Genomic DNA, 26,033 nt, shown 5'->3' with positions numbered 1-26,033 from the left:
CGCCAGCAACGTGCCAGTCGGAGCTGTATTACTGCAAAAGAACAAAATGGGAATCCTGCAACCCTCTGCCTAAACCTCTAAAAAATTTACCAAAAGCGAGAGGAGATGGGCAATCTGGGAGAAGGAGGCCTTTGCAATTAGGTGGGGGCTATTAACCTGGCAACACTATCTAGAAGGGAGCAAGGTGCCTTTTGAAGGATCACAAAAATCTAGAGGCAGTGAAAACTCCCCGCAAATTGTCCCCAAAGCAAGTGTGGTGGGCACAGTACTTTAACCATTTCAACTTCACTCGGAAGGAAAAAACTTCCTAGCTAATGTGCTTTTGAAATTGCCCCAGTAGAAAAGCAAACACGAAGAGGTTAACGAGGCAAATATCTCCAGTCCACAAACTGCTGCTCAACTCACGCCTCACAGGGGCCCTAATCTTGATGACCCTGGGGCCAAGAAAATAAAACAAGATCTCCTTACCGATCAATGGTTCAAAGACAATCAAGCCTCCCTAACATGCAGGGATGGTTTGGCTTACAAGGGGGGAAATTGTATTTGCCTGAAGCCCTCCATCTTAATGCTCTCAAACACAGCCATGACGTAAAACAGGTGGGACACTTTGGATATTTAAAAATACTACATCTCATCCGCCAGCAATTTTGGTGGCCAGGGCTAAAACAAGATGTGGAAAACTATGTCAGGAGTTTCATGTACCACCATGAAAAGAATCCCAAAGAAAATCCCTGGTTTACTGCAGCCGATGGCAGACCCTTTTCAACCATGGGAAGAAATAGCTATGGACTTTATAGTAGACCTACCTGAAAGTAGAGGAAATACTGTCATCTGGACTGTGATAGACCTGTTTTTGAAGCAGGCTCATTTCATCACCTGCAAAGGACTCCCATCGGCCCAATGTCTGACTAAATTGTTCCTGAAACATATCTACTGGCTGCATGGTGCTCCTAAATGAACAATTTTGGACAGGGCGGTGCAGCTCACCGCAAAGTTTTGGAGGAGCTTTCTTAAATTAATTAGATCATCTTAAGGCTTATCATCTGCTTTCCATCCAGCTACCAATGGAGGCGCAGAATCCGCTAACAAGATGGTGAAGCAATATCTCAGATGTTATGTTTCATATCAACAAACAAACTGGACCGACCTCCTCCCTTTCGCAGAGGTGGCTTACAATAATTCTGTTCACAGCAGCACCGGCTACATGCCTTTCAGGGTAGCCACAGGAAAAGAATTCAGCCCAATCCCTGAATACCCTCAGGTGACCTCCGCTTCCCAGACACTTGATCAATGGGTGAGGGGGTGGGAAGAAGTTTGGAGAAACACGAAAACTGCTTTAAAAAAGACTTCCAAGACCTATAAAAAGCATGCTGATAAAAAGAGGGCTCCCCAAAGAACATTCTAAGTTGGGGAAAAGGTTTATCTGTCGACTAAATATTTACACCTCAAATTACCCAGTAAAAAATTGGAACCGAAATTCCTGGGGCCTTTCCCCATCGTGAGAATCATCAACCCGGTCAGAGTAGAATTGAAACTCCCTAGACTTTTAGGGAGAATTCACCTGGTCTTCCATTGTAGCTTACTGAAACCTTTTCAGGGCTCCACTTTAAGACCTTCCCCTAAAAAGGCACACAGGCCCCTTGCAGTGGCGGGACAGACTCATTATGAAGTGAAATGTATTCTTGACTCTAGAATTTTTAAAATGAAATCGCAGAAAGGATACTTGTTGTCTGAAGCCACTTGGGTGAAATCTAGTGATGTGAAAGCTGACAGACTCATCAAAAGGTTTTATAAGAAACACCCTAACAAACCAAGAGATAGCCCCTAACATATGCTTTTGTTTACGCTACAGGGTCTATCCTTTTTGTAAGGGAGGCCAGATGTCAATGCTGCTAACATCGGATGTTCTTGCTTTGATAATGCCTGTATCTTCATATAAGATGCAGCCATTTTCTTTAACCTGTGTGTTACTTTTAGAGTTAGAATTAGATGATGCTGGGGGAGGAAGAATGTATGGGGATTAGTTAGACATAATAACATAGCAGTAGAGCATTTTTCAAGGCTGTTTGAAATAAGAGATGATAAGAGATGGCGGGTTAGGAAACTGGAAGAAAGGTCTGCCTTTCAAACTAATTGGAGAATGTGATTTATGACTGTAAATGAGAGGAGGAAACTGTGCTTTGATCCTATGTGCTTCGGGGAGGGGAATTCAGATTTCAGCTTCGACTATGTACATGCTGATGCCATGCAACTTGAATAAAGATTCTTTAAGGTAAACAATGCTTTGAAGTTCTTTGAAGAGTTTCATCTGTCGGAACCATGACAGACTAAACCTGGCACCTCAATTTTCTTTAATGCCAGAACCAAAAACATCCAGCTTCAATCAATATACCAGCTTCTCTGCAATTACAACATAGGATACACAGTAATAGGGTTGGAAGGGACCTTAGAGGTCTTCTAGTCCAACCCCCTGCTCAAGCAGGAGACCTTATACATTTCAGAGAAGTGGCTGTCCAGGCTCTTCTTAAAAGCCTCCAGTGATGAAGCATCCACAATTCCTAGTGGCAAGTTAACTGTTCCCTGTGTCTGGAAAATTGTCCTTAATTCTAGGTTGATTCTCTGATAATCTTCCACCGATTACTTCTTATCTTGCCCTCAGGTACTCTGGAGAATAAGTCAACCCCCTCTTCTCTGTGAGAGCCCCTCAAGTACTGGAAGACTGCTATCAGGTTTCCCCGATTCCTTCTCTTCATTAGAACAGACATACGTACGGTGTGTCCTTCAATTGTTTATCAAATGGTTTAGCTTAACATCTTTGTTGCTCTTCTCTGCACTCTTTCTAGAGCCTCAGCATCTTTTTTTGTATCTTGCTGACCAGAAATGGATGCAATATTTCAAACATGATCTTATTGACTCTATACATCCACTTCACGTGATCTTGATACTATCCCTCTATTAATGCAGCCTAGGATTGCATTGGCTTTTTTGGTAGCTGTAGCATACTGCTGGCTCATTTAAGTAATTGTCCACTAGGACTCCAAGATCCCTCTCACAGTTACCACCTGTTGAGCCAGGTACCACCTATACCATTCCTGTGCATTTGGTTTTCCTTGCCTAAGTGTAAAACCTTACTTTTCTCACTACTGAATTGCATTTTATTGTGTTCAGGTCTGTCAAGATCCTTCTGGTTCTTGAGTATCATCTGAAGCAGGGGTGTCAAACTGCCGGCCCACGGGCCAGACACATCACAAAGAAACCGCACCTACCCCATCGCTGTCAATGGGGAAAAAGTTCTGAGACATTGCATGACGTCACGTGACGTCACAAGGTTGACATGTATGATCTAAAGTGTTAGCTATTCCTCCCAGCTTGGTGTTGTCTGCAAATTTGATGAGCTCCTCTTCTATCCCCTCATCTAAATTGTTTAAGAAGGAGATATTTCCTGATAGCAAGAATAATTAACCAATAGAATGGCTTGCCTCCAGAAGCTGTGGATGATCCTTCACTGGAGGTTTTAAGAAGAGATTGGACATCCACAGAAACACAAGTTAAGATAGGCAAGAAAATGGTAAGTGAGCACCTGTCCACCGTAGATGAGTTCAAATCACCAGGACCAGATAGACTACATGCCAAGGTTCTGAAGGAACTGGCAGATGTGATTTCAGAACCACTATCTTTCAAAGATCCTGGAACACTAGGGAACTCCCAGAGGACTGGAAAAGAGTTGCTGTAGTTCCCATCTTCAAAAAAGGGGAAAAAATGGATCCAGGAAACTACAGACCTATCAGCCTGACCTCAATACCTGGGAAGATTCTGGAAAAGATAATCAAGCAACGAACAAAGTCATTACAAAAGCCAACATGGGTTTGTCAAAAAAAAAAGATCATGCCAGACAAATCTTATTGCATTCTTTGACCAAGTGACAAAATTTGTGGACCAGAGGAATGCTGTGGATATAATTTACTTGGACTTCAGTAAGGCATTTGATAAAGTAGATCACAACCTACTACTTGATAAGATAGAAAAATGTGGGTTAGACATCATCACCACCAGATGGATTCATTAGCTGGCTGACCAGCCGTACTCAGCAAGTGGTACTCAATGGAACTGTATCTAATGGAGGGAAGTGTGTAGCAGGGTGCCCCAGGACTCTGTTCTGGGCCCAGTGCTCTTCAACATCTTCATCAATGATTTGGATGAGGGGATAGATGGGGAACTCATCAAATTTGCAGACAACACCAAGCTGGCAGGAATAGCCAACACTCCAGAAGATAGGCTTAAGGACAGACTTAAACATTGGGCGCTATCTAACAAAATGAAATTCAATGGTAAAACAAGTAAGGTTCTACATTTAGGCAAGAAAAACCAAATGCACAGGTATAGTATAGGTGGTACTTTGCTCAATAGTAGCAACTGTGATAGGGATCTTGGAGTCTTAGTGGACAATCATTTAAATATGAGCCAGCTGTGTGCTGCAACTGCCAAATAACCCAACACAGTGCTAGGCTGCATTAGCAGACGGATACAATCAAGATCACGTGAAGTGTTAATACCACTTTACAATACCTTGGTAAGGCCACACTTGAAATACTGCATCCAGTTTTGGTCACCACAATGCAAAAAAGATTTTGAGACTCTAGAAAGAGTACAGAGAAGAGCAGCAAAGATGATTAGGGGACTGGAGGCTAAAACATATAAGGAACAGTTGCTGGAATTGTGTATGTCTAGAATAATGAAGAGAAGGGTGAGGGGTGACATGATAGCAGTGTTCCAATATCTCAGGGGTTGCCACAAAGAAGAGGGAGTCAAGCTATTCTTCAAAGCACCTGAAAGCAGGACCAGAAGCAATGGATGGAAACTAATCGAGAGAAGCAACCTAGAACTTCCTGACAGTTAGAGCAATTAACCAGTGGAACAACCTGCCTCCAGAAGCTGTGAATGCTCCAACACTGGAAGTTTTTAAGAAGAGACTGGACAGCCATTTATCTGAAATGGTATAGGGTTTCCTGCCTAAGCAGGGTAGTGGACTAGATGGCCTCCAAGGTCCCTTCCAACTTTATTATTATTATTATTAACCACTTGTCTGAAATGATATAGGGGTCTCCTGTTTGAGCAGGGTTTGTACTAGATGATCTCCAAGGCACCTTCCAACTCTGTTCTTCTGTGTGTTTTTCTAGAGCGGCAACTCTGACATGCTTTGAGTTAACTTTTCTTCCCAGTGCCTCATGCAGGAGGTCTCTCAACTGTGCCAGCTGGCAAAGGAGGGGCTACTACCACCAAGGTCAATTTCAAAGCCCATAGCTGCAGAGACTCCCTTTAAGGACATAAGTACCTGGAGAAGGTAGGACCAAATATTTGGGGTTTCTGAAAGCAACAGTTGCCTTAAGCTTTGCAGAACTTCAAGGCACCCAAAATTCAGGCATTAAGAGCTGCCAAATCCCTCCCAGCCCCAATCATTTTTGGGGAGCCATCTGGGCTCAGGCCTTGCAAGAGTTGAGAACAGAAACGTCCATGTAAGCCTGCTGCACCTCTGCCCCACCTCCTAGGTGAAATAAACTTTCTGCCTTTAGCTCAAATATGTGGGGGGGGGCTGTCCTGTCACCTATGTTGTGGAATCCCTTGGGTTACAAAACATTGGTTGTTTCACCCTCTGCACTTTTCTGACAATGATAAAGTTTCCTTTGGCAATGCGATGAACCTGGTGCTCCTCATCCTCCTCACTGTTGACTTTATTAGCTATGCCTGCTAACTTGCAAAACATTGATTGCTTCTATTGTTCTTGACAGTTCTTCTCTGGACACAAAGCAAATTGTATGTAACAGATGGAGTACCCACAAGGTACAAGGGCCTGCTCCTCAGGAGTTAAGATTTGTCCCAAGCAATTAAAATTCAGGCACAAAAGCCATCAGAAAGGATTGCCCAGGTGTGAATAGTCCTGGCCCAGTCAAAGGGCAACTGAAATATTTATTTATTTGTTTGTTTTTACATACCGCCCTTCTCCCGAATATGGACGGTAGCATTCCCAAAATCTTAGCATATTTGTTCCCAACAGCCTCTTCAACCGGAAATCTGGTAGAGCCGAACAGTCAAGAGACAGGGCAGGTTGGTTTGCTGAACAGGAAGCCACAAGCATCCTGTTCAAAGATGCCTTCCCCCAAAGCCGCAGACGGAAACACTCAGTAAATGTTGCTTATTTTTAGCACCATTCCTGAAGAAAAGGCTCTGCCTCCTCAGTTGGCCTTCGTCTTGCAGGCTAGAGGAGGACCTCCCACTCTCCATCCTGGGGAAGAAGATCTGGGCCAGAGCGTAAAGAATCCTAAGTCCCCACTTCAGTTAAGCCCCTGCAGTGAGAAACTTCCAAGCGAGCCTTAAGAAGGCAGATTCAACATGTCCGCAAGCAGGAGAAAAATCCTGCAAGGTGTGGGGGAATTTACTTCAGGTTCCACAACACCATCGTTCGTAGCTCTTATTTTGCTTTGCAAAGCCAGAACCCACTTTTTTTAAAAAAATATGAGTTTTATAAGAATAAAAGGGGGAAAAGAACATTAAAGAAGTGACTTCCATTCTTTATTGAAATTACAAGTTTATTCTTTCTCCTCCCTCTTTGAAGTTATATTAAGGTCTCCTTGTCTCCATATTCAACCCTTTTCCATAAACAGATCCAAAAATCTCAAACCTATTTTTTCAATTTTCAGCAAACAGTCCATAAATTTTCCAGACTTTTATTATTACTTAATTTTATTTATTTATTAATTCCATTTATATCCCGCCCTTCTCCGAAGACTCAGGGCGACTTACAAGCTTAGCAGTAGCCTTCATTCTATGTATATGCCTGCTTATTAGGGCTTTCACACACACCCCCAAGCGGCATTATTACAAAGTCAGCTTATTGCCCCCAACAATCTGGGTCCTCATTTTACCTACCTCGGAAGGATGGAAGGCTGAGTCAACCTTGAGCCTGGTGGGACGCGAACCTGCACTAATTGCAGGCAGCTGGTGTTACTTAAGGAGGCATTAGCCCACTCCTCCACCAAGGCTCTTATAAAAGTACTTGTTTTGTCCCTGGTCAGTTTTATCATTCCTGCAAATCCTGCCCTCTCATGGTCCATTCATCCCTTGTATTTCAATACTTTTTCTCCTGCGTATGGTAATATTTTAATAATTTAATTCAATATTTGCATTTGTATACCGCCCTTTCCCTGAGGACTCAGGGCGGTTACAGGGAATTAAAATCGAAACATACAAAAGTTAAAACCAATTAAAAAAGCATTAAATTCACCCTGTAGATTAAAACCCCAGTTAAAATTTTCTCCTCAGCCTGGGCCCGAGAGCTCAAAGAGCCAGGTCTTCAGGCCCCGGCGGAATGATCGGAGGTCGGGAGCAGTCCTCAGCTCTACCGGCAGCTGGTTCCAGAGGGCAGGCGCTCCCACCGAGAAGGCCCTATCCCTGGGTGTCACCCGCCGGCAATCTCTCACCGGCGGAACCCTGAGCAGACCCTCCCTGTGGGAGCGCACTGGGCGAAGGGCGTTTGATGCCGGCAGCAGGTGTTCCCTCAAATAACCTTACTGTAGTACCTTATACAAAACCAGTCCTTCCTGGGTCTTTTCTAAATGCCAAAAAACCCCAGTTCTGGTTTCATCTGATCTGAGCCCACTTTGGATGGCCCCCCTCACTAGAAGTGAGCACCTGGCAGGACTGGTCCTCTACATCGGTCAACCCCGAAGGGCTGAAAGTGACACTTCACCCTTCATGTCCCTCTGGAAGCTCTGCTATTTCTGCTCCTGCCTGGCTTGCAATAAAAGGCTTTCAGCTGCCACCCCTTCTCTCCCTTCTTTGCTTCGGGAGATAGTGCTGCTGCTCACAGATGTTTTGAGCCAGAGATTACAAGCCAGAGAGAAACACAGAACAGTTTGAGAAAGCCAACCATCACATTTTGCTAATGCATTTCCTCGAATCACAACAAACTGAGGATTGGCAATCATTGTTTATTGAATTCAACTGTAATTGGAGCCTGCACAGTATACTAGGCCTTAAGCCATGGCTTAAAAGCCACTGCAATATGGTGCCACTATTCTACAGTGGATGTACCACAATCAGCTGAATGAACCATAAACTATGATTGATAATCATTGAATAGATTCATGTAATATCCCAGGTTACAGCTAAACAAACCACATTATAACTTAATGTAATAATTAAGGTCTGTGAAATAACAGGCACCTCTGACTCCCCTCCCAAATGACATAATCGAACTGCCAGAAAATGAAAATTTGCAGAAATCAAACATGTTACACATAAGCTGTTGCAGGAACAACTGCATTAAATCCATTACAGGCAGAAAGATTATATTTCCAAACAAAGCCCATCTCTATATGATCTCCATTGCTTCAGTGCACCTTCAGGAGTTGGAAGTTACTTCCTTGGGATCCCTGTGCAGCAAATCCAGGTTGGACAAGATTCCTCTCTCTCTTTGTTTAAGAGCTCAGTGTGAGGTGGGGGGGGGGGCTTAACATCTCACAGGGAGCTTGCCTGGGCAGAGGAACTAGAACCTGAGTCTCTTCAGCACCTGAACCATCACTTACACCAGGGGTGTCAAACTGCCAGCTGGCGGGCTGAATGCATCATCCCAAAACCGCGCCCACCCCACTGCTGGCAATGGAGAAAAAGCTCCAATACACTGCGCGACGTCACATGATGTTGCGAGTTTGACATGTCTGACTTACACTAAAGAGGTGACCAGAGGCCAGGATTTCACCATTGCTTAAGCCCTTCCTAAACTTGGCCTCACCTCCAGTGAAAGTCTGCGTCGGTAGGCATATCTGGGGTGCAAGACTTCCTCTTCCCCAAAATAACACTAGGGTGAGTCCGGTTTTCAAAATGTCCATGACTCCTCTGTGAAGCCTACAGTAGGCAGGCAGAGTCAGAACTGGTTGTGTTAAAAGGAGCTGGATAAGAGGCTTCCCCGAGATGACCATTTCTGGCCAAAGATATTTCTGGAGCAGACCTCATTGTCTGGGCAGGCCCAGTGACCCAACCATCACTTTTGTGAGCAATCGGCTCATTTCTTGGCAGTTACTCAGCCAACATGATGAGCCATTGCAGGATCAGATGTGCCCCACCCAGTTCCTGGTCTTTGCTGGGTGGAATTTTTAAGACTGTCCCAAGAGTCTTTACATGATTGTGCCTGTCTTGAAAACTTCCTTTTTTGATCAAACTACTTTACAACTGTTATTGTCAGATTAGAAAACATGGAAAGAAGGAAAGGAGGCCTGTGGTAAGAGATATTAGTCTGCCCTTGGATATCAAAATAGTTCTTGAATGGTGAAAAATCTTCGGCAGCACAAGTGTTTTTCACAAACCATGTTTGCAAGCATGTGGGGTTCAAAATACATGCAAAATAAAAAATATACAAGCTACATTTTGGTTTAGTGTGTTGCACAAACCAAACTATTGTTTGACTCCATCTTTCTGCCGTAATTGTGTTTCAGGTAGCACATACTGCATTCTTCTGCATGTTTTCAGAGCTGACCAGTCTCTACGGGATGCTCACATTTTCCACAACCTTAAAACTGTTAAATGATTGATTGGCAAGGATCACCTCCCCACCAGATCCCCTCAGCCAGAACATTTGCAGTTTCCTCTTAGCCCAATTCCTGGAATGAGCCGCGCAATCACAGCTCTCTCTGAGCAGCTGCCAGGTGCAAGGCCAGCATCCCAGAGGATTACCTGAGCTACAAAAATCCAGATGAGCACCAGATGGCACAAATAATCATCATTACCCCTATTTTGTTACTACCATCTAGTGACCAATGGGTTTCTGCTGTGTATGAATCCCTCCTCCCCCATGTCTTAGTGCCTCCTATTTTTTCTTGTCACTGACTCAGCCTTCCACCCTCCCGAGGTCAGTAAAATGAGGACCCAGAGTGTTGGGGGCAAAAGGCTGACTCTGTGAACCGCTTAGAGAGGGCTGCAAAGTACTGTGAAGCGGTATATAAGAATAAGTGCTATTGCTATCACAACTAATGTTCCAGAACAAGGGGAAGCACAAAACAGTGTAATAATTCCTTGAGCTCTTTCAGCTTGTTGTTGCAAAGCATTGATAAAGATGACAGTTCAAAAAATAATTTCTGAATAGGATCCAGAGCAGAAATCTGCCCCTCCCTTTGGCCCTGTATATAATTTAAAAATTGAAAATTCTCTTCAGAAATATATGCTTTCTTTAGAGCAGGAACACTTCTCTGCTTAGTTGCAAATACAGAACCCAATTCTGCATAACGCTTTGGTTGCAGATTGGCCTAACACTAGAAAAATGTGGGAAAACTAGAAAACAGAAATTATCATCATTTTTATCTTGGGCTGGCAGCTTTCAAACTTTCAGACCAGTGATGTAAAAGAAAATGCACTCTTACTGGAGCGTTGGAATAAGCTGACAGGTTGCAAAGCACAGAGCAACTAGATGGCTTTCTGCCTCCCTTTGCTGCCATCTAGTAGACATCTGACACTTTTGTAAATCGCATGTTATTCCCGACAGTCCTTTGCTAGCTTGGAGGTAGCCGCCCAAACCAGCAGGCTTTTTCTTTTGAATATGTTTTGGTCTGAGAACTAACTCCAGCCAGCTGGGGCTGTGCCTCGGAGGAAGTGAAGAAGAACCTGCACTTTGCCTCCTGGGGGTGGGGGTGGGAGACGCAAGGCAGTCTGTGTCTGAAAGCCACTATTGTCCTCCCTTTTCCATTCAGGACCTTCCCCAACATGACTAACTGGCCAGAAAGTCAGGCTGACCTGCACAGAAGCTGGGCTAGTTCCCCATTTCCTTTGCTTCCCTTGGCTGCAAAACTCTTGGGCTCCCCCAACCCCCTGCCCTGCACCATCTGCTCTCCAGAGATGGGTGAGGCTTCTCAAAGGCTCTGTGGCCCCAGAAGGAGCCAGAGATGGGAAACGCCACTCACAGGTGATGACTAGAGAAGCAAGGAAATCCAGCCAGGCTGCTGTCTGTCATCTGCTGTTGCAAATCTGAGACTACATGCAAAGTCATGTAGACGTGTGTCCAGCCTACAAGGGTCTTGGGGCTCTCCAGGACCAGAATGGGACAACTTGCCACAGCCAACTCACTGCACAATGCAACAATTCAATTATTTAAAATAATTTTTAAAACTATTTTAATTTTTATTAATATTTCATTTTCTCCCTCTTTTGGCATCCTTTCTTTAATGATTGATTCTATTCCACTATTTCTTTGATATTAGTGTAACTCTTGTCCCAGGACAAGTTGTCCCGGGGCGAGTTGGCCAGGGTGAGTTGTCATAGAGCAGGGCTTTTCAACCAGTGGTACAGGTACCACCTGTGGTACATTGGCACCTGGCAGGTGGTACAGGACCATCCTTGAAAAGTGGTAGCGGGGGAGGGGAATCAGCTGAACCAGTGGCAGCACCGCACAAGCCTGAGCAAGAGACGGCTGGAACTGCAGGGCTGTCAGGGCTCAGCGGAAGCGCCATGATCAGTGCCAGGATCCAGCTGGAGCTCAGCGCTGGTCCTGCCACTTCTGAGCCCAGTAAAAGTGCTAATCAGCTGGAATGTTGCAGCATCTCCAGGGTCTTGTGATTTACATTCAGACGCTTGGCAACTGATTCATATTTATGACGGTCAGTGTCCCAGGGTCATGTGAAGTGACCAAAACCTGCTGCAACCACCCAGCAGGGGGGGGGATAAAAACCACCACACCACACCACCCCCACTGCCAATCCTCAACAGAAATGCTCACAGCAATGAAAACCTTGGACAGGAGGAAGAGCGCCGCCGGGCGGGCAGGCAGGTGTCTTGCTCAGCTGTGGCTTGGGGGGAACTTTTCTCAGTGCCATTGTAACTTCAAACAGTCACTAAGCAAACTGTTGTAAGTCGAGGACTACCTGTACTTCATTTTTTTCTTTTTTTTTTGGGTCAAGTTTTTGACACATTGCTAGGCGACTGGTGGTACTCGGAAGTTGCCATATCCTAAAAGTGGCACAATGGGTGAAAAGGTTGAAAAGCGCTGCTCTAGAGCCCCCCAGGACATAGAAATCCTGGCAGGAAGAGGAAGACTCGATCTCCTGCTGATTAGGAGAACATGGCTGGCAATTTAAGGAGCCAGAGCTGAAACAGTCTGGTGAAGCTGTGCAGCTCCTGGGTCAAGCACAGCATCCAAAAGCCAAAACCTGAACTTAAGGAGCAAATAACTTCACTGATCTCAGGGGACTTTTTAGGAGTGAGCAAATTTGGCAATCACTAAAGCAGAATTAGGTGTCTTTTCTCTTCCAGGTACTGAGAAGTAGTTTTTGTGCACAACCATTATCTGGATTCAGATTGTATCAAACTATTATTAAACAATTTGCATGCCGAACATGCAAACTGCAGTTTTAAAGCAACAATGTTAGCCCTACAATAAAACACTTCCTGTAGAAAGCCTCAATGCCAATGACATGAACACGAGGGCCAGCCACCAAGAGGCTCCTTTCCTCAGCTTTGCCTAACAGTAAAACTTATCCTTGAAGCGGGGAGGGGGGGGGAGAAAAACCTTGTGGTATTATCATTGCTGCACATTTTTACCCCTCCTTCAGAGTTTAGCCCTTCCTAGAGGTGAACAGCTGAACAGTCATCCTTAAAAGCAACCTGGAGGAAAACAAACTCAACCATCATTATGACGGCAAACCACATGAATTGTTTTGATGTCTCCTCATCTTCAGAATCACGGGCTTGATATCAATAGGAGGCAGAAACTGAAGGAGACTCACCATCTTTCTATAGCAGACATGTCAAACACAAGGCCTGGGGGCCGGATGCGGCCCGCAAAGTGTTTTCATGTGGCCCGCGAAGCCATCCTGGAAACAGTGAGGGAATGGCCCCCACTGCTTTGGCCCTGGCCCAGAGACCCTCCTTCTGCCAGAGACCCTCAGATCTGTCCCACTCCTGCCCAGGCCCCCATAGAAACCCTTGATGCAAACAATGTAGAGCTGGCCACGCCCACCCAGTAGGCCACACCCACCATGGCCACGCCCACCCAGTAGGCCACGCCCACCCTGGCCATACCCACCCGGCCCCCTGAGGACAACCGCAATGCTGATGCGGCCCTCCATGAAATTGAGTTTGACACCCCTGTTCTATAGCCTCTCCAGAAAAGGCTGCAGGGAGGCGGGGAGTCCCATAATGCCACCACAAACCCTGGGAAGCCCAAAGGGCAGATGCCTGTTCTGAAGAGAAGACCCGAAGTCCATCTGTCCGTTCCCCCACCACCACCCCGCTTCTGGAGAGGCAGATCAGCCCCTGGCCACTTTTCCAAAAGGAGACCAGGTGCGGCAAAGCACAGCACAGGGCTCCCCTTGATCCACAGTGCCCCCCCACAGCAGGATTCAGCCATCCAGCTGAAGCAAATTGAAAAGAGCTGCCCCCCCCCCTTGCAGAAGGGCAAGTATGCCCAGGTTCAAGGCTTCCAAGAGGCCTGCTTACCAGGAGGCCTCTTGGGAACCCCGCAAGAGCCATTAGAGGCTTTCAGCAGGACGAAGGCACTGGAAAAGAGAGCTGCTCGCTTGCTAAGCCCTAGTGAAGAGAGAGGGTGGGGGCTTCAGAAATGGGAGGGGAGGCACTTCCTGTTATTAAAACCATCTGCTAAGCTCATACCAATTTTTGTTCTGTCAACTTTCTGCCTTAACCTGGTTGGTTGGTTGGTTTTAGTCTTCTGGTCTTTTCAACGCTGCATTTTTGGTTTCTGCTCTTTTTCATCGCATTGGTCTATTTTTATGCAGAAAGCTCCTTATTCCAAGGCTGTCTGTAAAGGAAAAGGAGGACCCTATCAACACGCCTTGGTTTGGCCAATGCTGTGAAGAGTCTGAGGTGGCAGCCCTGGACCTGAAGGTCCTTGGGGGGGGCACCCTTCTCCTGACCAGGTGCGGGCAGGAGGGGCCGCTGCGTTTCTAGCCTCTACCGAAACACAAGGAAGGGCAAGCCCAGCGCCCAGCTCCGGAAAGCCTCCTTCCTCCTCTCACTGCCGCCCCTGCCCACAAGGGCTTCCCGCCCTCGAGCAGGGCGGCCTCCGGGAGAAGCCCTGCAGTGCGGGAGGGGGGCGCTGGAGTTTGGTGGCCCCGCTGTACCCCCATACTAGAGGCCCCTAGACTGTTTGCCACCCAGCGCCTATTAACGGGGGCCAATCCCGCCTCTGCTCCAGGCACCGCAGGCGAGACGCGCCCAGGGCCGTCCCGGGGAGCAGCGCCCGCCGGCCAGCCCAGCCGGGAGAAGACGCCTGCGAGCTCGCCTCCCCAACGCGCGGCCGCTTCCTTGCGCGGAGACGGGCAGGGCGGGCAGTTGCGCGGGGCCCAGCCGAGCCGGCCAAATAAGGCGCTCTCCGAGCCGGCCCGGCCGGGGAGGGCGCGAAACGACGTCAGCCGGAGAAGGAAGCTCTGAGTCACCCTTCCCGCCCAAAGTGCTGCCCCCGCCGCCAGGCGCAGATGCGCGGCTCGCTTCCTTTGGGCAGCCGCCGCTGCGCTTCCTGGCCCCGGACGGGGAGGGCGCAAAGCGGGAAAGGCTGGGCTCCGGGGCCTGCCTGGGCCGGGGAGGGGTTGCAGAACTTGGCAGGAGTGTGTGTGTGTGGGGGGGCGCTCAGACATTCCTTTGCAGAACTTTATCCTGGCAGATTCAAGCTCGCCGAGTTCTTTGAGCGAAAAAGGTTCAAAATTCCGGCTGGTCAAAAAATGCTAAATCCGACGTTGTGATTATTCCAAGTTGGAATAAACGCAGTTGTTACCGGCTTCATGGACCCAGATTCTAAAGCATGATCCTTCCCACAATTTGAATTAAATGCCAATATGCAAATTTTAAACCTCAACCAACCTCAGATGCAAGAGAGCTGAGAACACAGGGACTCATGGCATGGGAAAAACAGTTAATTAAACCTAACCCTAATCCACCATCCACACGGGCATTGGTGAGCAATTGGAAACTCCAATATTAATAGAGGGTTGCTCACAAAAAATATCTACCAAATACATACAGATACGAAGGGACCAACCTCTTTTTTAAAAAAAAATAATGAGTTCATGTCCAAATAACTTAATTATATGGAACAAAATAGAGAAAATAGTTTCAGTTTTAACTGAATCCGCCAAGCTAACCATCCTCCTAGGAAAAGGCACAAGGTATTCCCAGGGCAGGAAGCACACTCTCTACTGGCCGCCATAACCACTTGATTGAAGCCCCACCGTTTTTTATGAGTCACAGCTGCCATCTTGACGCTTTTGACTCCACCCTGCAAAAGAGCCCTTGTGGCATACAGGTTGTCCTCTACTTACAACGGTTCATTTAATGACTGTTCAAAGTTGCAATGGCACTGAAGTGACATATGACCGTTTTTCACACTTATGACTGTTGCAGCATCCCTGTGGTCACGTGATCAAATTGGCAACTTACTCATATGATGGTCGCAGTGTCCCGGGGTTATATGATCCTCTTTTGCAACTTCCTTACAAGCAAAGTTGATTGGAAAGAAGCCAGATTCACCACCTTGTTCCTAACTTACCAACTGCAGTGTTTTACTTAATAAATGTGGCAAGAAAGGTGGTAAAATGGGACAAAACTCACTTAACTACTGTCTCACTTAGCAAAAGAAATTTTGGGCTCAATTATAGTTGTAAGTCAAGAACTACCTGTATTAGCCTGGTCTGTGCAAGGAATTATGAGGGCAGCCTTGTGAATTTACAACGCTGCAGTATATTGTGAGCAAGGCTTCACTGAAAAAAATTGAACTTCAACTTTTTAAAAAAGGAAGCATTTGAAAGCTGCTCAGATATCACAGTTAAGATAGTTTTGCTACTCTCAGCAATTTGGAAATAGGAGCTGGTGGGTCCACCCAGTTCAGCTGGGAGTTTCCAAACATGTTGCCAGCCTCCTCCCCCCCCCTGCCAGTTCAAGCTATTAAATGCTTAGGATTTTACTGCTTTTCAACATCACTCTCCAACTTCCTAATCAGTCCTATCTGGTGCCAGGTAGAAAAATTTCCTGCCTCTTCTAGACCAGCTCTTGTTCCAGCAGAAAAAGCATTTGCTATTGAAATTCCTTTCAAAGCAAGTGAGAAGAAACCCCCATTGGGTGGATGGGTGGTGGGTGTTACACCTATTTAGTGAGCAGGTGACCCAGCAGCAACACCTTGCCCATTGTGATAGGGAGATGGCTGTGGTCTCCTGGGCTTCTCTCACTTCCATCCATCTCAAGAACAAATCTCAGGGGAGTGACATCTCCATCTCCATCTCTCTCTCTCTCTCTCACACACACACACACACACAGAGAGAGGGGGGGTGGGGTGGGGGGGCCCTTTCTCAGAGCTAAGGCAGCGCCCAGGCCTTCAAGAGTTTGGGGAATTTTCATTTCTGGAAAAACTTGGAGGAAGATCCACTTAGTTTTTCGCCTCTGGTAGTTACTACACCAGTGACTGAAACCAGCTTCACTGGCAAATAAATAAATAAGGCTCCATTAAAGGCACACTTCACAATGCGCCACCATCCCTACAACCTTCAGCACCACTTGGGGAGAAATGCCTTTGCACAAGGACACAGAACCCGCGAGACAACCTAGTGCAACTGTGGCGAACATCCTTCGCTTCATTTGGCTTGGCTGCATTGTCACAACCCCTTCAATTCCCTGCAGCAGCTTTTCCAGCCCGCCCCATCTCTCTGGGCCCAAGGACCAAGGCAGCCCACCAGCAGCACCTGGCAAGAGAGGAGAGGCCTCTAATCCAGTATTTATTAACAGGCTGTAAACAAACAGGGTTGCGCCAAGATATTTAGGAGGTGTTTGATCTGCCATTTTTAATAGATTGGATAATACTTTATACTGTGTTCTGCTTAAATTGTTTTGTCCTTCAAAGAGCAAGCATTTCTGTGAAGAATATTTTGAATATTTTCCTGGGGGGGGGGTTGTGACCTGTTCCCTAAAAATCACCATCCCAATTTGCAGAATTTGGGATGGAAAGGCTCAAAAAAACCCATAGTCTTAAAATAGGCAATTGTATTTAATTAGCCAAATCAAAATCTTTCAAATACCCCACAAAAAGGAAAAAAAATCCTGCCCTCACGCTTGGGCAGTGCACGCTCCCCGCCCCCGCCTGACCTTGAAGAGGGCAGTCTTGGCCTTGCTCTGAGTGCTGGTGGCCCTCGCTAGTCATGAATGTGAGGGGGAGGCATACAAATTGAAGTAATAAACAATCAAAGCTTCTAAAAACAGTAACAATCGCTCTTAACTGTTAGTTTTCATCCAATTTTACTCAGAGGGCAACTTCAGGGAACTGGTGAATATTTAAGTTCTGGATTTTATCGAAAGTTTGTTTCTAGCCGTTTGATTCAACGGGACAAATCAATGACCCAAGGGGGCTGCACCCGGAGTGGATCTCTCGCAAGTGCTGTACCTGGGTCAGAATCCAGTCACCACAGCCGGGAGGCTTCTCAGCTCATCCTTGGGCTCCAGGCCAATTCATGAGGAACAAGGGAGAACCGGCCCATCTCTTCAGTTTAGCCAATGAAAGGTTAGGAACCTGCAGACATGTCAAACTCGCGACGTCACGCACGGTTTGGCCATTGCCGGCAATGGGGTGGGCGTGGCTTCCACGGTTTGACACCCCTGCTAAAGGCTGAACTCCAAAGAATAGAAAAAGAAACTAAATCTGATTTAAACATACTGTAAGTAAATTAACTAATAACAAAATTAAAAGTCAGTTTGGTGTAATGATTAAAGCACAAGGCTAGAAACTAGGGGACTGTAAATTCTAGTCCCATATTTAACACAAAGCCAACTGGGTCATCGTGGTCCAGTCCCTTTATCTCAGCCCTAGAAAGCAGGCAATGGCAATCCACTTTTGAAAAATCTTGCCAAAAAAATCTGCAAGGACTTGTCTAGGCAGTCTCTGAGGTCAGACACAACTGAACGCAAGTAAACTTGATTACTTTCCATTTATTTAGCAATTTCCCCTTCTTATGGTGAAAACTGCAGGACTGCAGCAATTTCTGGAGGGATTCAAGGGGCTCCAAACCCATTTTGGAGAGGGGAGGCTGTGTTTTATGCAACTATGGGGAAAATCATCGAGAGGGAACAACAGTTCAGAGATCTTCACCAACATCTAACATATGCTAGACATCCCAAGAGAGCCATGTTAAGTAATAAAACACAAAAAGCTGAAATCCTTTTTAATAAAAACCAAGCAGCTCTTGGTGTTACAATAAAAGAGGAAATGTACTTGTTGTGCTGTGGGCAATATCCTGCAAGGGAAGGATATTGGTGAAGTGGTTACACTAGAACTCAGGAGGCCCAGCAAGCAAAGAGGTTCCAGCTCTCTTCATGAAAAATCTGAAACAGAGAAAGTTCTTCCTTGCTCGGGCAAATCGTTTGTAAAACAAATGAACAGGGCAAAGAGGAAGAAGATGGGAAAGGTTGTTTGTTAAGGTCCTCCAAAGTTGAATTTAATTATAGAAAATTCACCTATGAAAAACCTTAGTGAATGTACTTTTCTATCTTCTTCTTTTCCCAGTTTTTTTCTTGGTAATCATAGCAACACAACAGAATGCTTAGTAAATTGGTGGAGGAAGCATAAAAAAGAGCAGGTCTTTGGTAAAAATGTAATAAAATGGCATAAATAAAAGGAACATCTTGTTTCTGGCAGCAGCTACTAAACTGCTTCCAAGACATGAAATAGTAGAATATGAAAGGCAGCAGACAGAACAGTTCATATATTCCTTTTTGCCATAATTACTCAGTTTTTTTCCCTTAAAAGGGAAGATGTTGTTCCCAACCAACTTTATAACCACAACCCATTCAGCTCATTGACTGTACCATTTTAAAAGGTAAAGCACATCAATTCCTAAGTATTTCTAACACTGCACGGTATATAATGTTCTTCCAAAGTCTTAAATTGAAAGCAAGCCATCCTGAATATTTTTTTCACTTTTTTTGAACAGAAGCCTGACCCATCCAAGACCCCCTTTGTCCCTGGATTTTACTGCCAAATGAAATGGCCCAGGCAGCTTTCAAGAAACAGTCTAGCAGTGAATTGAGCCCAGAAAAGATGTGTTAACCAGCAGCAATCTTACAACATCTATGTGGGCATGATCTCACTGCGATTCCATTCACAGCTAGCAACTTTCTTGGGTACGTTTCATGCACAAATGTACTGTAGCAGCCCAACTACTATTCAACAAAGGCAAAACTATTGCCAAATTTTGTAAATGTGCTCCCCAGCTTTCGTCTGAAAACTGCCATGGGGCACTGCTAGGAAGCCCCCCATGGGTGCTGTTCAAGACTTCCAGAGGAGTTGCGGTTCTCATCACAGACTGAATACCAGCCCTGAGCCAAATTTCCTTACAGAAATATGAATTCCCAACTTGTCTGGCTTTAATTTCAGCTTGTTCACCCTCATCCCATATACTACTGAACTGAAGCAACATCTGAGGCCAATCTGCTCAGGGTTAATGACAAAAACCAATACAACTACTATGATTGAAATACTGATGAAAACTCACAGCAAAGCTTCAGCTGATTTCTTTGGCATTGCTAGCAAATAAGGGAACAAGATGGAGCCCCACAGGGCACCCCAGGCTAATGGCCATGCTGACAAACAAGGAAATCTACACCTTTCACTCATTGGCATATAATAAATAATCAACCGCTGCCAGAGTAACAGATCCACGCTCCAATCTTCCTGGCATAAGTCAGGAGACTCAGTCCCACATCCTAACCAAATGCAGGGCTGAAATAGATCAACTAACTCTAAATAAAACTAGGATACATTTCTCAAGAGGTCTTCACCAACTTGATCTTCCTGGCCAAGAATGAAATATTTGAGGCTGGTCAATAATTCCAGGAGTCATGCAATTCCAGCAGTCAAATCCTGATATTTATTTATTTATTTATTTTATTTTATTTCTATACCGCCCTTCTCCCGAAGGACTCAGGGTGGTGTACAGGGCAATACAATAAAAATACAATATACAAAAGTTAAAAAAAATACTGCAGCCCAAATCCAATAAATTAGTACAATAATATTTAAAATACCCCAAACCCATCAGACCAGGCCGGCTTGTTCAAATAAGTATGTTTTTAGGTCACGTCGGAAGGAGCAAAGGTCGGGAGCCATCCGGAGCTCAACCGGTAAACGGACTCATGAAGGACTCTTTATTTTACTGGGCCAATTTGGAGTTTTTAAGTAATGTTATCATAACTTGGCTCTTTTAAGCAATAAAGACAAAGCCTACAAATATAAGGTAAAGGTAAAGGTTCCCCCGCACATGTGTGCTAGTCGTTTCCAACTCTAGGGGCCGGTGGTCATCTCCGTTTCAAAGCCGAAGAGCCAGCGCTTGTCTCCGTGGTCATGTGGCCGGCATGACTAGACGCCAAAGGCTTCAACAGCCATCAACTGCTTATTTCTGTGCTTTGCATGCCAGAGAGGTCAGGAAATGAGGTCCCACATATAATTTGAAAAAAGTTGCACATTCCTGTGTAATCTCTGAGAAGATAAGGACCTGAGTCATCAACTCCTTCAGATTGCCAGAAGCCTCACTAATACCCTGAGGCTGATGGAGAGTTTGGATGGCTCTCAGATCTATAAACTCTTCCCATAGTGTAATTTTAATGTGACAAAAAGAGATTATTAAATGAAGAATCACATGAACAATTAATTCAAATTAATTTAAATTAAAACAAATTAATTCAAAAACATTCAGGTTTTCTCTTGGAACAGGACCCCCTTTGTGCCAGTCACTTCCTCTCTAAGCCCAGCCCACCTCACAGGGTTGTTGTGGAGAAAATAGGATGAAGAGGTATTAGGTATGTTTGCCACCTTGAGTTAATTATAAAAATAATAAAGGTGGGTTTAACAAAAATAAAAAGAATCTAAGACTTAATCTTGCATCCAAGATAGGCAGCTCTAGAAATTGAACAACATAAAAAATAAATAATACCCAAGTACAGAATTCTGCCTGTGAAAAGGGGAACGTCTTAGATCAGACATGTCAAACTCGCGACGTCATGTGACGTTGCACAATGTATCGGAAGAGTTTTGCCATTGCCAGCAATGGGGTGGGCGTGGCTTCCAGATGATGAGTCCGGCCCGCCGGCAGGCAGTTTGACACCCCTGTCTTAGATCATCAGGGTAATTCTGGCACACTTAAAACAAGAATGCTACTCAGGCTCACTGAAGACATGCTTTTGCCCTAAGAAGGCTAAGCAGGCATTCTTAGTTTATCATTTACGGTAATTGCAAACAGTGGGACAGTCTTTCTCAATCTTGGCAACTTTAAAGTGTGTAGAATTCAGCTCCCAGAATTCCTTAGTCAGCATGGCTGAATCGCTTCGACTCCCAGAATTTCCTAACCGGCCATTCAGCCATGTAAATTAAGTAACTAATCAATTCCAAGAATTCTGGCTTTAATTTTTTTATATAAAATTAGATCAGATAAAATAGTATTTATCCATTATCACTGGAAGCCAGAACAGCTGACCCAGACATTGTGTGAATTTGAGGTTTTCATCTGGTGCACAAGTCCTCTGGCCCAGAAGGCATGGCTGCAGATGACCTCTGCCTTAAGGACTCCAGCTAGGAATTTGGTTCAGAAGCCTCATGGATTTGTTCCCTAAATCCACCTTCAAGCTATGAACTCACAGCTGTAGATAGTTTCAAATGTACCCAATGTCTGAAAAGCTGAGTGTGGATTGCTTGTTGATGGCCCCAGGCCAGGGGGAGGGAGGAGGCGCAGAAGGTGGGCCTCTGAAGGGAACAGGAAGAGAGGGGAGGGGGGCTTGTTACAACATCCGCCTTCTCAAGAGAAGGTCTGCAAACCTCACAGTGGTGCTAGCCTGGCATGTCAAAAAAGCCCTCCTGCCTAGGAACAAAGAAGCCTTTTGGTTTCTTTCTTTCTAAAAATGGCAGGGCTTTTTTTAAAAAGCTGAAGAGATGAAAGCTGCAGCTCCATCTCATTTCAAAGGTTATACCACTCAAGTATCAAATACCCATCCCTTTAAAGGAGCTATTGTACAATCTAAGGAACAAGGAGTTAGAGAATCAAACTGATCTTTTGCCAGCAGTGGGAGGGGGGAATCCATTCACAATACCCTTAGTATTTTAAGGAAGCTGTGCATGGCATTTCCCCCACCCCCATCTACACCACTTTGAAAAACATTCTCCTCTGTTGTGAGCTAATCAAACTAGTCTCCTATTTTGTTTCTTGAACTTTTCAGCTAGAAAATAAGCCAAGATTGTCCTTTCTTCTCTTAAAGTCTTCCTGTTTTTCCTCAAAAGGCAGTCAAGTACAGACTTGACACTCAAGATTTAACAAACCTAACCTTTCTTAGCAAGTCAATCTCAGACAAGGCTCTTCAGCACCTCTGAACTAATTTACCAGCTCCAAAATAACATGTTCTCAGCAGAGGGAAGATCTGCAATGATTTCAGTTCAAAACTCTTTTTCCAAAGCTAATAGTCAGAAAGATACAGCTTATTACAGCTTACATCAGCTGTGTGTATTTCAGCACATCACAGGGAAAACACTGAAATTCAATTTTGAAAGGTACAAGAACACAAGATACGGAAGCTCTCCAAAGCCATTGGCCCTGATCCAACGTAAGGCAGCAAAACCAGGCCAAGCACAAGTGATTAGCAAACCTGGGAGATCCCATCAGTCCCCCAAGCCAAGGTGCCCCATGCCACAGGCACACACCCCCAGTCTCCAGAGGCACTGAGCCACATGCTGCTCCCCATGCCATGCACCCCCCCCAACTGTAGCTGTGAGCTCTGCCTTGCTCCTGCTTGGAATCAACAGGTTCTCCTGGAGGGCTAAATCTCTACATCATCTGACTTATTTTTAACTTAAAAGAATATTAGAAAACAACAAAAGTTAATAGGCCAACCTCCAAGGGTAGCAGCCCCTTTGGCATTCTTCAAAAATAAACATGGCTCCATTTGGGAGGGTGCCAACCAATCCCATGCAAGATGCATGTAAGGCAGGTGAGCAAGCTTCCCAGAAGGGATGGCACAGAGCATCCTCAAGCACTGCTGCCATCTGCTAAAGGACCAGTTGGTAAACAGCTGCACCCACAGCAGCCATTGAACCAGTGATTTTTCAAAAGTTCAAAGCTCTCCAGCCATAAGTTACCTTACCATGAAACTAGTGTTTGGGTCCCTAAACTGGAACCTCAGTCCCTCAGCAGCCTGCCCTGACCTCTAACTTTCCACAGGGGTCCAACTAGAATTGTTATCAACATCAGGAGTCCCTGGTGCTCACATCTTGCAATGATATGTCAGAATGACTTTGGGGAAGAAACACACAGAGATATTACCTAGGAGTGGCCAGACAAGAGGGCACAACCTGTGGCTGGGTAGTGGGTGGACAACAGGCTTAGAATGAACCCTCCCTAAGTTCTCAAGCTGCAGAATTGTACTTTCAGATTTGTAAGATTCTGTTAATGTAGCTTCACCATAAACTAGAATTAATCTTATCTGGTCGTGTTCCCTGTCTGGTTGATCTGATAATGCTGACACATCCAGACAAAAACTTCAAGGGAATTGCTTCTGCTTCAGATTTGGGAATTCTGTGATACTGGACTGCAGATCCTTTAGACCGGACCACAGCCTTGTCCAGACTCAGGGCCACATCTGGTCCTTAGGCTGTCCCTATCTGGCCCATGGGAGATCACTTGGAAATTAAAAATCAAATGTAAGTAACAGTACATTGCTTTTGTTTTGAAGGCAACTATTTTTCAATTTACGCATGTGCACACTTGATACTTACACACCTCCAGTTCTATTGGTTCAGCCCTCCACAACAGTCCGTTTTTCATGTGGCCCCTTGGGAAAATTAACTAACACACATCCCCCCCCCACCCGCCTTAGATCAACTATTGCTACTACTGAGAGTACAGTAGGTGCAGGTTTTACTTCTCTGCAAATGAGGACAGGACAAGGATTTCCAAAGACATTTGATACTATTAGAAATGAGCCGGCCTTGCAACTCTTCCACCAATCTTCTTGTGCATGAGGACAACAGGAAAACACTCAGGCCTGGCAGCAAGAAGGTCCACCTTTCCTCCTTGGGGTCTCCCAATCAGATCAAGGGGAGTTCAGACACTAATTGCTGGGAAAGGCCTCTGGCGGAAATCCCTAAGTGCTCAGACTATATGCCCAAAGGAATCATCCGGCCTTTCCCCAGCAAGGCAAGGGTGATGGGAGAAAGGAATGCCAGTACTGAAAGTCAAGAGATAAACCTAGGAAACAATAAATAAATGCACCCAAAGCCACTGGCCAGACACTAGGCAAGCAGGTCTTGCTGGCTGGGGAATTCTAGGAGCTGAAGTCCCTACAGCTTAAAGTTGCCAAGGTTGAGAAACTGGCAGGGACGGTGAGCGTCTTTATAAAAATCACGCAGCCTCGACCCCGACCACCACACGCACCGGGGCCCGCCTGGCCTGAGGAACGGCAGAAGTGGGGGGCGCCGCCAGCGCCCTAAAGGGACCAATTGCCTTTTAGTCAACGGGGGAGGGGGCGCAGGAGGGGGGTCGAGCCTGCCGGAGCGCCTCCTTTGCTGCCTTTTCCGCGTGGACACCTCTGGAGTTCACGTGGGCAAATGGCCACCGCGGGAAATTCGGCCCTAGCTAAAACGCTCGCCCGCAGCCGAGCCGCCGCCCCTCCGTCTGAAGAGCGGGAAAGCTCCGGCGGGGCTCTGCCCTCCTCCGCCTCTCGGCAGGCCCGGCATCCTCCCGCCGGCCGCACCGCAGCCGGCGATGCTCCGCGGGGCCTTCCTCCCGCGGCCGCCTGCCCGCCCCAGGATCGAGGGGGAGGCCGGCCGGGAGCGGGGTCCGGAGAGGCACGGTCGCCTCGCCCTTTCCACGGGGAGGGAGCCAGGCCCGCTTTCCCACAGGCGCAACACCGGCAACCCGCGGCCCGGCCCGGCCGCTGCCGATTCGTCACCCAAGCACGGCGGTTCCCGCCCAGCCACCGGCGCGCACCCCGCCCCGGCCACGCGGCCCCCGGGGACTTCCCCGAAGACGCCGAGGAGGAGGAAGGCGGGTCTGCGGGAAAGCTGCCGCGCCCCCCCCCCCCGGCCGCACCCACCGCGCCTCCCTTCTCGCCCGATGGCAGCCCGGATCCCCGACCCGAGGGCCACGGCCGGCCCTGAGATCAACGGGCGAGCCCCGCCCAGTGCCGCCTCGGCCCCGGCTGCCTCGCCCCGCGCGGCCGGGCCTCCCGCGGGAGTTTCCGCCGCGCCGAGCGTTCTCCGCCTGGCACAGCGGGCGAGGCTGCCAGTAGCGCCGCCAGGGACGGCCCCGCCTGGCTTCCAGGCCGAGGGGCGCCCCAGCTCCCAAGCGGGCGTGGGCGGAAGCGTCGAGCGCGTGTGCGGAGGGACCGCGGGACGCCCGCCAGGAGCGCTGGGCTCGGCCCCTTCCCGCGCACAAGGCCCCCGTTCACGGTCAGGGCGACGGCGGGAGGGGCGGCGCAGTGAAGGTCCGCGGCCGGTAGGAGGGGAGGCCTCCGTGGGCGCTCCCCACCCTCCCCAGACGCCCTTCCGCCCCCGCGCGCACCGGGGAAGGGTCGCGAGGCGCCGCCGAAGCAGAAGAGGCGCCTCCAGCCCGCGCCCTCCCCTCCCCGGCCCCGCGTACCGTTTTCGGCATCGTGCCGGCGGTCTGGGCGTCCGGGGCTGCAGGCGTCTCGGCTGGGAGCTTCGCTGGGCGGCAGGAGCGACTCGTCGGCAGGCTAAGAGCTTCGGCCAAGCGCGCCGCCTTTATTCGGGGCCGGCGCTCTGGAGCCCCCGCCCCGACGCGCCTGCCACTCTCCCGCCCTTCTCGGGCGGGCCTTGCCCTCCCCGCCTCGGGGCTTCCCCGGCCTGGCGCCCCCTCGGCGAAGGCCGCCCGGCGCACGCCCGGAGAGGGGTAGCGGGCGCTCCGGCAGCCCCGGCAGGGAGAGGCCCGGGAGCATCTCGTGCGCGGCCAACAGAAGATGGAGGCGCGCTGGTTTTGCTCTGCCGCTTTTCTCCCTGGTGGGCG

At 47.3% G+C, this 26,033-nt stretch overlaps 1 protein-coding gene across 1 annotated transcript in view; it reads right to left on the bottom strand.

Moving 5' to 3' along the window:
* MSN (moesin) overlaps positions 1-25,747 on the bottom strand; it is a 95,631-nt gene extending 69,884 nt beyond the window's left edge. The window contains exon 1 of the mRNA XM_083372329.1: positions 25,650-25,747. Within this exon, the coding sequence (XP_083228455.1) occupies positions 25,650-25,661 (12 nt within the window). The 5' untranslated portion in view covers positions 25,662-25,747. The remainder of the gene's footprint in view (positions 1-25,649) is intronic.
* Between the last annotated feature and the right edge of the window lie 286 nt (positions 25,748-26,033).

This window comes from Vipera ursinii (genome assembly GCF_947247035.1).
Source record: "Vipera ursinii genome assembly, chromosome: 12".
NCBI classification, from domain to species: Eukaryota; Metazoa; Chordata; class Lepidosauria; order Squamata; family Viperidae; genus Vipera; species Vipera ursinii.
The sequence above is the reverse complement of the archived record's forward strand: the minus strand, read 5'-3'. Positions and strand labels throughout refer to the sequence as shown.